The sequence below is a fragment of the Rhinatrema bivittatum genome, chromosome 10, assembly GCF_901001135.1.
Source record: "Rhinatrema bivittatum chromosome 10, aRhiBiv1.1, whole genome shotgun sequence".
NCBI lineage: Eukaryota > Metazoa > Chordata > Amphibia > Gymnophiona > Rhinatrematidae > Rhinatrema > Rhinatrema bivittatum.
Genome location: NC_042624.1, coordinates 67,238,534 through 67,252,441, shown reverse-complemented (window position 1 = coordinate 67,252,441; position 13,908 = coordinate 67,238,534). Strand labels below are relative to the sequence as shown.

The 13,908-nt window shown below is 43.1% G+C and overlaps 1 protein-coding gene across 4 annotated transcripts in view; it reads left to right on the top strand.

Moving 5' to 3' along the window:
• Positions 1–13,908, top strand: part of RALGPS2 (Ral GEF with PH domain and SH3 binding motif 2) — a 785,699-nt gene that overhangs the window by 167,608 nt on the left and 604,183 nt on the right. For all 4 annotated transcript variants that reach the window (XM_029618595.1, XM_029618592.1, XM_029618596.1 and 1 more), the window contains exon 3: positions 2,362–2,469. In XM_029618595.1, coding sequence (XP_029474455.1) covers positions 2,362–2,469 — 108 coding nt within the window. The remainder of the gene's footprint in view (positions 1–2,361; positions 2,470–13,908) is intronic.

The window sequence follows — 13,908 nt, the reverse complement described above, 5'->3', positions numbered from 1 at the left end:
ATATTGCACATTTAGGGTATATTTGGTGCATTTCTCGGACATCTTTAGCTCGGTACTCACCCATATGTGAGGACTACCATCCTGCTTGTCCTGTGAGAAAGCAGATGTTGCTTACCTGTAAACAGGTGTTCTCAAAGGACATCAGGATGTTAGTCCTCACGAAACCCGTCCGCCACCCTGCGGTGTTGTGTTCGTTTTCTTATTTTATTTTTCGGCACTTCCTGAAGCTTTAAACAAGACAAGGGGGACCCCTGCTGGCTGCAGGTTTAGTACCATGCTGGGCATGCCCAGTAGGTGCAAGTCAAAGTTCTAGAAACTTTGACAAAAGTTCCATGATTGGGCTCCATCCTGTGATGTCACCCGTATGTGAGGACTAACATCCTGGTGTCCTGTGAGAACACCTGTTTACAGGTAAGCAACATTTGCTATATATAAAAAAACCCTAAATAAAATAAATATATATATTTTTAGCCCGATCAGTTAAGATGTTTTCTAGATGTAGAAAAAGAGGGGCCGATGTGAAGATGAGGAATTTTTGTTTGATCTGGATTATTGTGTGAATAGTTCTAGCATGTGGGTGAAAAACTAGAGCTGCTTGTTTAGTATAACTTGTCGTTTACCTTTTCTGTATATATTTGGCTTCAAAATTTTTCTTAATCCCTCCTCCTTTTATTATATAGTGGGCTAGCTATTGAATTATTTTTGTATTTATGATATTTTTTCTTCCTTTTTTTTTTTTGTTTACTTGTTTGTGCTTGATGTATTTGTGAAAATTCACAGAAATAATTTAAAAAAAATGAAAAATCAAGTGAGAAGATTACAGAAAATGTTTTTTGTGAGTGAGGGGATGGGATGAAATGAGTGAAGATAGACATGTTTAATAACATCTTGACAAAACCAAAAAGTCTCTCAGTAGACAATTTTTTATATTTTTTTTCTCCACTCCAACCCACGTATATATATATATATATATATATATATCTATATAGATATATATATATATATCTATTTTAATCTTTTTTTTTGGTAGGACTTTCAAGCAGACAGAATGTTCAGGTTACATCCTGTTTAAACTCTTAAGACCAGTTTTATTGATATTTTCATATTTTTGTATTTTCTTAAATGTGTTAAACAACTTTGGAAACACACACTTCTTGCAAGAGAAGTCAAACTTGAAAGTCCTTCACTTCGCAGTCTTTTTTTTAACTAAACAGTCTATTCCAACAGTCGCGAATTTGTATACAAAGTCCAAAGAAAGCTCACTTATCTGAATATACGCCTTACTACTAGAAAGAAACTACAGTTTTAAGTGCCCTGGAAGCTTTATAATACACACACACCTCCACCCTAAAGGTCTCAAGTTCACAAGACAGATTATATCTTTTTGAAGATGGTAAATATTGGCGATGTGCAGTAGTGGAGTCAGTTAACGATGTGATAGTGTGTATTCAACTATTGGAACTGTGAAGAAATTCAGAAAGAATTAGGTGGGCTGTTGGGCAAGTTAAATGAAGGCAGTAACGCCAGGTATTTTTGAACAGATACTAGAAGTTTGAGCGATGATGAACCGTTGAATGCTGATGACATTGTATTGTGGTGGAGGAATATAAAGACTCATTGGTTATAATTTAATTTGAAAATAGTGAAAGTAGAGTTTGTAGGAAATATTGAAGAGTGCAAGAGATTAGGAGAATGAAGTGAGTTGAGGTGTATAAGTAATAATGATTTGGACAAGAAGTAAAGGTCCCGATGTGAAATAAGAACTACAGGAAGTTAAAATCAAATGGATGCTCCCTTAGAAAAATGAAGAAGAACTATTGGCTTAGAAGTGATCCCCTGAGGAAACCAATAGGTGAAACCAGAGTCTCTTGTCGGGAGTGGAGTGAAGAAAGAATAAGAGAAAATCTCGGAAGTTTTTGAGAAGAAGTAGTTTGCTTCTTTTGGGATATGGGGACTGTTGTAGAAATATTAACAAGAAACGTATGAATTTTAATGTAAAAGGGATATGTGCAATAGGCAATATTGTGTTTAGTTTATGTGAATGAATGTGGTACGAGTGTGAATATTATATAAATTTTAGATATTATATGTATGTGATTAAAGTAAATAAATGTTGATGAAAAGAGATACCAGGTATATATTGTATATTTATTCATGTATAACTAATACCTGTAGCATTACCCATATGTTGTGAAATATTGTATCAACCAATTGTCAATAAATTGCTATGATTAATCTATACCACACTGTGGAAATGTAGCAGAAAATGAAAAAATCTAGATAGGATAAAAATTTTAAGTACCTCAGGGTTTGGTTTGGAAAGAGTTTGTTATATTTATATTTATTTTTGTCTCTCTACAGAAGAGTAGCAGCTCCGAGTCCTTGAGTGATAAGGGTTCATCTGAGCCGAAGAAAAGCTTTGATGCAGTGGTTTTTGATGTTCTCAAAGTCACACCAGAGGAATATGCTGTAAGCAACCATTATATTTAAGGACATTTTTGAGGTTTTTTTTTTGTTTTTGTTTCTCGGGCTTTAGTACACATTTCATATCTGCATTACAAGTTCCAACTTGATCAGTATGACTGTTAATCTCTGCATAAGGAATTGTACTTTTCTGCTAGATTGTCTCATATGCCGAGCACTGTTTGGTAATTGTAAGGACACCAAAAAATGTTGGTATGTTAATTTATAAAATGTTGGTTACTACATTGTCTTGTGGCTGTTGTCACCTCATTAGAAGCTTGATCTACACAGCTGACAGATTTATTTTTTTATTTTTTGAAAAGGGCTCTAGGGATGATCTGAGAAACTGTAGACTGGTGAGCCTGATATCTGTGCTGGGCAAAATGGTAGAAGCCATTCTTAAAAACAAAATCGCTAGCCATATAGATAGTCAACAAGGTTTTAGCAAGTGGAAGTCGTAACAATCTTCTGGAATTTTTTCGAAGCTATAAATAAACATGTAGATAAAGGTGAGCTGGTGATATAGTGTATTTGGATTTTCAGAAGGCATTTGACAGTCTACCATGAGATATTTCTCAGGAAATTACAAAGTCATGGGATAGGAGGCAGAGTTCTATTGTGGATTGATAATTTAGTTAAGCTGGAAACAGAGGGTATGACTGAATGGTCAGTTTTCCAGATGGAGAAAGGTTGTTAGTGAAGTATCACAGGGATTGGTATTGGAACCTGTGCTGTTTAACATTTATAAATGATCTGAAAAAGAGAATGAGTGAGGATATCAGATTTGCAGATGACACAATTATTCAAATTTGTTAAAACGGATTGTGAGGAACTGCAGAAGGATCTTGTGAGACCAAGACTAGGCAACTGATGACATATGAAATTGAATGTGAAAAAATGCAAAGTGATGCACATGTGTACCTATAGCTGGGTTCCCTGACACTAGGTTCTGTATTGGGAGTCACTTCCCAGGAAAATTACCTTGGAGTCCTTGTGGACAATATATTGAAATCCTCTGCTCGGTGTACGTGGTAGTTTAAAAAAACCCCAAAAAAACCCAACCCAAAACCCCTCAAATAGAATGTTAGGAATGATCTGAATAGAAATGGAGAATAAAATGAACCATGGGGTAACCACACCTTGAGTACTATGCACAGTTCTTGTCCCCATCTCAAGAAAGCCATTGCGGAACTAGGAAAGGTGTAAAGGAGGGTGACAAAAATGATAAAGGGGATGGAACATCTCTCCTATGATGAGGTGACACAGGTTAGGGCTTTTCAGCTTGGAAAAGATAGCTGAGAAGTTTGTACATTCATGAGTGGGATGGAATGGGTAAATAACGGACAGTTATTTACCTTTTCAAATAATACTTTAACAAGGGGACAACTGATGAAACGAACAACCAGCAGATTCAGAATAAATGATAGAACGTTTTTGCTCAGTGCACTATCAAGCTGTGGAATCTGTTGCCAGAGGACAAGATTAAGGTAACCAACATAATGGGATTTAAGAGGTTTGGAAAAGTCCATAACACATTATTAGAGAGGTAAAGTAAAGAAAGCTATTGTATCCCTGGGAGTGAGTAATAAGAATTAGATCTACTTCATGGCATCTGCCATCTATTTCCAGCATAGATTGGCCAATGTCAGAGACAGAATGCTGGGTTTGATTGATGTTGGTCTGATGCAGCATGGCAATTCTTATGTTTTTAGCTTCAGAACTCTTAAGCATGTGAGATTTTTTTTCAATAAGGTTCTACTGCTTCTCAATGTACTGTATATGCAGTGAGCCATACTTTTGTATTGTTTCTTGAGCACATAAAATATTCTTTAATGTATATGTAAGGCCATAGGATAAAGATATAGAATGTTTAATTTATTATATAAGCAATTTATTATATAAGCAAGCCATAATTAAACCCATCCTCAAAAAACCCACCTTGACCCAACGGACCTAGCCAACTACCGCCCAATCTCCAATCTTCCCTTTATCTCAAAAATTCTAGAAAAAATCATCAACAGACAATTAACAACCTATCTTGATGATCACCACTTCCTATTCCCTTCGCAATTCGGCTTTCGCTGTCACCATAGCACAGAAACCCTACTCACCTCCCTCTCTGACCACATCCTAAAGGCCCTCGACAAAGGTCAATCACATATCCTCGCCCTTCTGGACATCTCCGCAGCATTCGACACGGTCCACCACACCCTACTAATAGAGCGACTAAGAGAAATAGGTATAACTGACACCGCTCTCTCCTGGTTCAAATCATACCTTTCCAATAGGCAATACCAGGTAAAAAGTGGGCCCTGTCAATCTAAACCTGTCAACCTGTTACAAGGCGTTCCCCAAGGCTCCGCCCTCTCCTCTACCATGTACAATATATACCTTTTACCCCTCTGCCAACTGCTATCAAGACTCGGCCTCCCACACTTCATATATGCCGACGATGTTCAGATTCTCATTCCTGTAACTGATACCATACCCAATGCCCTAAAAACTTGGGAAACCGCACTTGCAACCATCAGCTCCCTGCTCGCCAACAACTACTTAGCCCTCAATACCTCCAAAACAGAGCTCCTCCTCATCTCACCCCCCCACATCAACCACTACTCCACCCTCAACCCACCTACCTCCACTTTCACTCAACAAGTGCGAAGCCTTGGTGTCGTCCTCGATAACCACCACAATTTGAAGAAATTCATTAACTCAACTTTGAAAGAGGGTTTCTTCAAGCTCCACACACTCAAAAAATTGAAACCCCTGCTCCACATCAACGATTTCCGCACAGTACTGCAAGCTACCATCCTTGCCAAGCTTGACTACTGTAATGCCATCCTCATCTGCCTCCCAAAAAGCACCCTCCGGCCCCTTCAGATGCTCCAAAACTCAGCAGCGCGCATCCTCACTAATGCCCACCGAAATGATCACATCACCCCCGTCCTCAAGCTCCTACACTGGCTGCCAATCAACTCCAGGATCATTTACAAAACACTAACCCTGATCCACAAAACCACCTACAACCATGACATGTCCTGGTTCAAAGATCAACTCCGAATCCGTACCCATAGCAGACCCACCAGGGCTCAATACCTTGCCACAATGCACACCCCCTCTCCAAAGCTGTCCAAACTTAAATCCACCAGGGGACGTGCCATCTCCCTAGCCGGACCCACCCTCTGGAACAGAATGCCTCCAAACCTTCGCCTAGAATCTTGTCATAAAAGATTCAAACAGAACCTAAAGACCTGGCTCTTTAAACAGGCATTCACCTAATCCCCCCCGCACGATCTCCCTTTTACCACCTTTAATAACCTGATTTTCATGTGCCGCCTGTTACATTCATGTTAACTTCCTTAACTCACTCGCAACAATATGTTCACTGCAATACTCATTCTGATACCTATTCCATTCAGTCACGATGACCTCACTTTAATGTACACTTTATTTATTTATTTATTTATTTATTTATTTAAGGATTTTTATATACCGGGGTCCGTAAAAAAAAAACACATCACCTCTGTTTACATTCAAACATTAATTCAGCATAGAGCTTTACAATATAACATAACTGTATGAATATAAGACCAAATATAATTTTGTAATCACATAAAGAAAATCAATATAAAAGTGTCTGTAGAAATATTCTGAAAGGTATATAATAGAACTCAGTTTATTGATAGAAGGCTTTTTTGAATAGCCAGGTTTTTAGGTTTTGTTTAAATTTTTTGTGGCAAATTTCCTGGCGTAATTCAGAGGGCATAGTATTCCATATTGTGGATCCAGCAATGGTGAAAGAACGTTCTTTTGTAGTCGATAGTTTGGTCAAATTAGGCGCTGGGATCTTCAGTTTAGCTAAATGTTGGAATCTAGTAGGGCGGATAGATGTTTTGAATTGTAATTGATCATTGAACCATTGCATTTCTCTGTTATGAATGGCTTTATGTATAAGTGTCATGGATTTATATACTATCCTGGAAGCCACAGGTAGCCAGTGCAATGACTGAAGTGCTGGAGTGATGTGCTCATGGCGTCTCGTGTCAGTGATGATGCGGGCAGCTGCATTTTGTAGCATTTGCACAGGCTGGATTGTTGTTTTAGGTAGACCTAAAAGCAATGCATTGCAGTAATCAATTTTTGACAGAATCGTTGCTTGCAAGACTGTACGGAAATCATAATGGTATAAAAGGGGTTTAATGCGTTTTAGTGTGTGTAGCTTAAAGAATCCATTTTTAATCGTATCAGCGATGAATTTTTTGAAATTAAGATTGTTATCAATAATAACGCCAAGGCTACGTACTTGCTGAGACATTGTAGAGATGTGTTGTGAGAGGTTGGAGTTGTTCAGTATAGTATTATTTGGGGGTGATATAATCATAAGTTCAGTTTTATTAGTGTTGATAGCTAATTGGTTGTCCGTAAGAATTGATTTAATTAATTTGATTTAACTTTGTAAATAGCTTGTTACAATACCTGTTGTGTTACCTGTTGGAATTTCTTTGTTACTTTTATTATTAACCTTCACTCTATTCCTTGTTCTTTGTAAAGCTTGTTGCTATTTTTAAGTTATCTGTGAACCGAGATGATGTTCCCAACGTATCCCAGTATACAAAAACACCCAAATAAATAAATAAATAAATATATTTCCCAGCAGTCAGAACCTGTGGGGTATTAGAGCATAATGAGACCTTGTATGTATGTGGAAGTTGTTGCAAGTCACCTACTGTCTGCTCCTCCCCCCACACTCTGTCTTAGCAACCATTATTCTTGTTTCAAGTATTCTAAGAACATAAGAAAATGCCATACTGGGTCAGACCAAGGGTCCATCAAGCCCAGCATCCTGTTTCCAACAGTGGCCAATCCAGGCCACTGTTGGCAAGTACCCAAAAACTAAGTCTAGTCCATGTTACCATTGCTGATGGCAGTGGCTATTCTCTAAGTGAACTTAATAGCAGGTAATGGACTTCTCCTCCAAGAACTTATCCAATTCTGTTTGTCTTGGGCTCCCTTTTTGAAACAGGAAAGACACACAAAGTTCCATGTAGCACTAATGAAACCTATTTGTCGATGCATATGTTGATCTCCTCAAATATTCCTGCGAAGATTTTATTGGACTTCCTCATATATCCTAAAAACTTGGTGTGCATAAAACACTAAATATAAAAGTTATTGGGGGGACGGCTCACGGACTTGTGGTGTGCATACACATACTCTGTGTCTGATCTTATAAGCCTACGTCGTCTTCAGAAAGCAGGTTAAAAATAAAATATACAGACTTCTGCAGTACAGAGAGCTGAGCGAGGTCTCAGAATCCGTTCCAATTTCAGAATTGGTGAGGATACTATTTTAGGTAGGCAGACTGGTGAGGCCCTGTCAGCCATTTTAGATTTGTAGAAATTTTCTGTTCTCCCCCCCCCCCCTTCCAAAGCTGAGTAATGTTTTTTGACCTCTATTTGAATCTGTTTTGTTTGTTTTTTGACTGTCTTAGGATTTTCCTTAGGGTGAGGTAAATTCCACAAGGTTCCTTGACTAGATCTCTTTTGGGCTGGGATTATCTTAGAGGTTCAGTCTCCTAAGGTGTTTTCTTTAACTCTACAGGATCCCCTAATGTGAATAGCCTGTCTCCTTTGAGAATTGGATTTCAGGACAGCATCTTATTTTTGTGGATCCTGAGAGTTGAAAATGTTTTGGGCATCAGTACCATTCAGGTTGGACCTTTCTTCTACATTGAACTTTTCCTAGGGAACATGACAGAAAAAAGTAAACCGCTGCAAAGACACAAGTGCTATGCTCTTGTAGGACCAGCTTTGTGTCTGAAGATGGTATTTCAGACAGGGAGAGCTTATGAGAATTTCCCAGCATTGAGAAGGAGGAAGCAGTGTCTGTCTGGTTCCTTCAATAGTGCCCTCAGTTTCCCCCTTTGAACCAGGAGGTTGTGCGATAGGTCATTGAAATCCATGAAAGATTCCTCCTTTTCATTACATTTCTATCTGGAAATGGTTAAATTGCCTAAGAGAAAAAACATAATGCAGTGGTGGATAATTTTGGTGTGTTTTTTAGGAGTTCCATAATGAATACTCACATTTGCATGCATTGTATGCAAATATCTCATGCACATTCATTGTGGATAACCTGAAATTGTTTTGCCCACCTGTTACTGCATCTTTTTATAGGTGTCAGTGGGTTTTCTAACTCTTCTTTGTCTCCAGGGGCGAGCAGGATATAATAGTCCTCACACACAGATGACATCAGCTGACGGAGGCCAAAAAACCCTCTCCTGTGCATGTACAGGAGTTCTGTGTCAGTGGTGGCATATGGGCCCAGCTCAGTTCCATGTTTTCTGCAGAACAATGGTTATTTTGTTCTCATCTCTATGAAGGGAAATACTTTTGTATTACCTGGTATATTTTTCAGCAAAGTATTGCCCTTTCCAGTCACAAGTGGTTCCTTTTAGTGACTAGTTAGATCTTTTAGTCGGTTTGAAGTTTTCTTTTTTTTTTTTTTTTTCGTATCAGCTTTCTTGAGTTCTAGTGGCCCAGAGAATTTAGTCTGCCTTTTTTCACCATGAGAGGCTATTTTTCAATTGATTTCCTACAGGAATTGAAGGCCAGGGGCTTCAGTAAGTGCCTGCTATGTGGCTGCATTATGTCGGTCAACAATATTGGTATGGTTGGCTTTCTAGATGGATACAACATCTCTGGTTGTAGCTCTTGTTCTCCCAGGACAAGCAGGATGGAAGTCCTCACATGTGGGTGACGTCACCGGATGGAGTCCTATCACGGAAAACTTTTCTGTCAAAGTTTCTAGAACTTTTGACTGGCACACTGAGCGTGCCCAGCATGCCATAATCCCTGTAGTCACAGGGGTCTCCCTTCCGTCTTTTTTTTTTTTCCACGCTGCAGTTTGACTCACGGTTAGGAGCTCTGTGAGAACTTTCTCACACAATTTTCCTCATGGAAAAAACTTGAAGATTACTTCATTAAAAACTTCCCTCATAGGGGTCGCCCATCACGATATTGGTTTTCATCGCTTGGTGAGTAAAATTCACTGACTCGGTCGGTTCCCGCTCCCACCTTTTTTCGGTGTTCGCAGGCCATCGACCGTTTTTGGGCCTCAACTTCTGCCATCGTGGCAACAGGTTTCCAAAAATGTCCGGCATGCCCCCGTACTATGTCGATTACCGACCCACATGATGTCTGTGTGCTGTGCCTCGGCACATCACACGACGTCTCTCACTTCCCAAGTTGTGCCCAGATGACTCCGAAGGGTAGGTGGGCTCGCCTTGACAAGATGGAGAACCTATTTAAAATCAAGCTGACTCTATCGACATCCACCCAATCGTCACCAGCAGGAGCATTGAAGAAATTAGTCATCAAACCTCGCCGGGAGCACCAGGGTAGCGGTGACCATCCGTCACCGACTCCGTCTAAGGCATCTGTATCATCTTCCTCTGTGCTGGAGAAAGACCCGGATCAAGCACAGAGGGAAACACTGGCACGAGTCTACTCCTGGTTCTGGCACAGACACCGCATCGGCCTCTGTGGCTATCAAGCTGATTGCGAAGAGGACACGGGTAGAGGAGCCCTTAACCCCCTCTCCACCCGAGAAACCAAGGTGATCCCCACCGATATTGGTGCCGGATACTGAACCCCCACAGATCCCTGTGGAGGTGCCGGTAGTGCCTAGCCTGCCTCCCTCTGTAGCTGCGATATCTACACCAGCTTTCAGGGAGGAACTGGATGGTTTCATCTGCTAGGCACTGCTAGATACTCTTCGAGACTTACAGCCATCGATGCCGGCCCCCATACCGACACTGGAGCGATCAATATTTGCACCGTTGCCGACCAGACTGGATACACTCATCGGTACCCTTCCAACACAACCCAGGCCACCGATGCCAAAGCAACCCGCAAAGCCTCTGAAAGCCCCGATTCCCATTCCGGGGTCCTCAGACGACGAAGGCACGGACTCCAGTCCCCTTTCACCGATGCCGGAACAGATGCCTGGTCCATCAAGGCTCTCGGGACTGAGAGGCCCTAGTTTTCCCTTGATGCCTTTGGTGCCGCCGAAACCCACATTGGTGCCACTGCATCTTCCATCGAAGGATCCATTGGTGCCAACACGTCCTACAGTACCAACCTTCTTCCCTCCTTCAGGATCTCAACTAGAGACCTTTTCTGACACATGGGAAGATATTGACACAGACACATCCAAGGAGGATATCTTATGAGAACCAGCTCCTCTGGAAGAAAGGATATAATCTCCCCCCAGAAGATCTCTCCTTTGCCAATTTTGTCAGGGAGATGTCAGAGACAATTCCCTTTGATCTGATTTACAGAGGAGGACACATGCCATAAAACATTGGAAGTTCTCCAATTTGTTGATGCTCCAAAAGAAGTCATGGCTATCCCTGTACATGAAGTGCTTGTGGATCTCCAACATCGTCTCTGGGAGCATCCTTGTGCTGTTCAGCCAGTGAATAAGCGGACAGATGCAACTTATCTGGTCCAACATATTCCTGGATTCCAAAAACCACAGCTACCCCATCAGTTGGTGGTAGTTGAGTCTGCACAAAAGAAGGCCAGAAGACTGCGACCACACTCTTCAACACCTCCTGGCAAAGACCAAAAATTCCTTGATATCTTGGGTTGCAAGATGTTTCAGGGTTCTATGCTAGTGTCACGAATAGCTGCATAACAACTTTACATGACACAGTATCAAAGGAATCTCTGGAACCCGTCCTCTCGTTCAGGTTCCTGGAACTGGCCCTTTCGAGGGCGCCGTCCCGGTAGGGAGGGTCAGGGACGGGGATTCTCTCATTCGTCCTCCACCAAGACAAACCAATGATGCCAAAAGAACCCACGACCCGGTTCCCCAGCTGGGGGGTCGGATCTCTCTCTTTTACAGCGAGTGGGTCCAAATTACGTCGGACCAGTGGGTCCTGGATATTCTAAAGCAAGGTTACGCATTGGATTTTGTCCATCCTCCCAGAGACAGATTCCTTTTCTCTCCTTGCGGATCCCGCTACAAGCAAGAAGCTGTCGCTTCCACTCTCGACTGACTTTCCGCATTGGGAGCGATATCACCGGTCCCTCCCTCCGAATTGGGTCGGGGTCATTACTCCATCTATTTTGTGGTGCCAAAGAAGGAGGGTACTTTTCGTCCCATCCTGGACCTCAAGATGGTGAACAGGTCTCTTCGCGTTCCCCGTTTTCGCATGGAAACTCTTCGATCAGTACTAGCAGCGGTACATCGAGGAGAATTTCTAGCTTCCTTGGATCTCACCGAGGCCTACTTACATATTCCTATTCTCAGAGACCATCAGCGCTACCTAAGGTTCAAGATCAATTCCGGGCCTTACCTTCCGGGCCTTACCTTTCGGTCTGGCAATGGCAAGATCAATTCCGGGCCTTACCTTTCGGTCTGGCAACGGCTCCACGGGTTTTCACGAAGATCATGGTAGTGGTGGCAGCAGCATTACGCCGGGAGGGCATACTGGTTCACCCCTACCTAGACGATTGGCTTTTGCGAGCGAAGTCATGGGACCAGGCTTGCTGGACGGTCAGCATAGTGCTCCACATGCTCCGGTCTCTCGGGTGGATTGTCAACTATGCCAAGAGTCACCTGGTTCCTTCCCAGTCTCTGGTTTTTCTGGGGGCACATTTCGTCACGAAAAAGGGCATGGTATTCCTCAAGAAAGAAAGAGCTCAGTCCCTTCGTGATCAGGTTCTCTGATTTTTGGATCTTCGGGAACCCACGGCATGGGACTACTTCAGCTCCTGGGCACGATGGCCTCCACTATCGATCTCGTCCCGTGGGCTTTTGCCCACCTACGCCCTCTTCAAAGTTCTCTGCTCTCCAGATGGAAGCCGTCCTCACGGGATTACCGGATGGTACTCCCGATCCCGATGGCTACCGTCGACAGTCTTCACTGGTGGCTAGAACCCCGAAACCTAGCTCAGGGATTTTCTCTGGATATTCCGGACTGGATAGTGGTCACCACGGATGCCAGCCTCTCAGGATGGGGAGCGGTCTGTCAGGAGAGCTCTCTGCAAGGCCGATGGACGACCGAGCAGTCCCTGTGGCCCATCAACCGATTGGAAACCAGAGCGGTACGTCTGGCGTTGAAAGGGTTTCTTCCTCGGTTGCGTCACAGAGCGGTCAGGGTCCTTTCCGACAATGCGACCACAGTGTCCTACATCAACAGACAGGGGGGCACACGAAGTCTCCAAGTATCCTTGGAAGCGGACAAATTAATGCACTGGGCAGAAAGCCACCTATTGCGTCTGGCAGCCTTCCACATTGCAGGGGTAGACAGTATACAGGCGGACTTCCTAAGTCGTCAATGCCTGGATCCCGGAGAGTGGGAACTCTCGGGGGAGGCGATGGATTTGATAATCTCCCGATGGGGTCCTCCTCACCTGGATCTCATGGCCACAGCAAGCAATGCAAAGACTCCGCGTTTCTTCAGCCGCAGAAGAGAACGAGGCGCGGAAGGAATCTATGCTCTAGTCCTGCCTTGGCCGCGGCACATCCTACTTTATGTTTTTCCACCGTGGCCTCTTGTGGAGAAGGTGGTTCGAAGGATAGAGAATCACCACGGCCCAGTGGTCCTTGTGGTGCCGGAGTGGCCTCGTCGACCGTGGTTCGCGGATCTTCTTCTTCTGGCCACGGAAGGCCCTCTACGTCTCAGCCACATTCCACGTCTTCTCCGACAGGGGCCCATATTTTTGGAGCAGGCCGATCGCTTCTGTCTAGCGGCCTGGCTTTTGAGAGGCGCAAATTGAGGCACAGAGGCTACCGGGATGAGGTCATTTCGACTCTACTGCTAGCTCGTAAAAGATCTACCTCAGTCACCTATGTCCGAGTTTGGAAGGTCTTCGAAACTTGGTGCGGGTCTCATGACATTCAGCCCACTAATGCGTCTGTTTCACAAATTCTCTCCTTACAGGAGGGACTGGATCTGGGTCTCGCTTACAACTCGCTTCGAGTACAGGTCGCGGCTCTGGGCGCCCTCTTACATACTGGGGAGGGGTCGCGTCTCTCCTCTCATCCGGATGTGGGTCGTTTCCTGAAAGGGGTACGTCACTTGAAGCCTCCGTTACATCCTCCTTGTCCGTCCTGGAATCTGAACTTAGTTCTGCGAGCACTTAGCGGTTCACCCTTTGAACCTTTGCGAGTTTCCTCTCTTAAGGATCTGACTTTTAAAACTATATTTTTGGTGGCCATCAGTTCAGCGCGACGCATATCGGAACTACAGGCACTATCCTGTCAAGAACCGTATCTACGTTTCTCAGATGACGGTGTTTCTCTCCGCACGGTTCCATCCTTTCTTCCCAAAGTGGTTTCGGCCTTCCACCTTAACCAGTCAGTAGAGTTACCTTCTTTCAAATCCAGTGAATCTAGGGATTTACGTACCTTGGATGTAAGGCGATGCCTGTT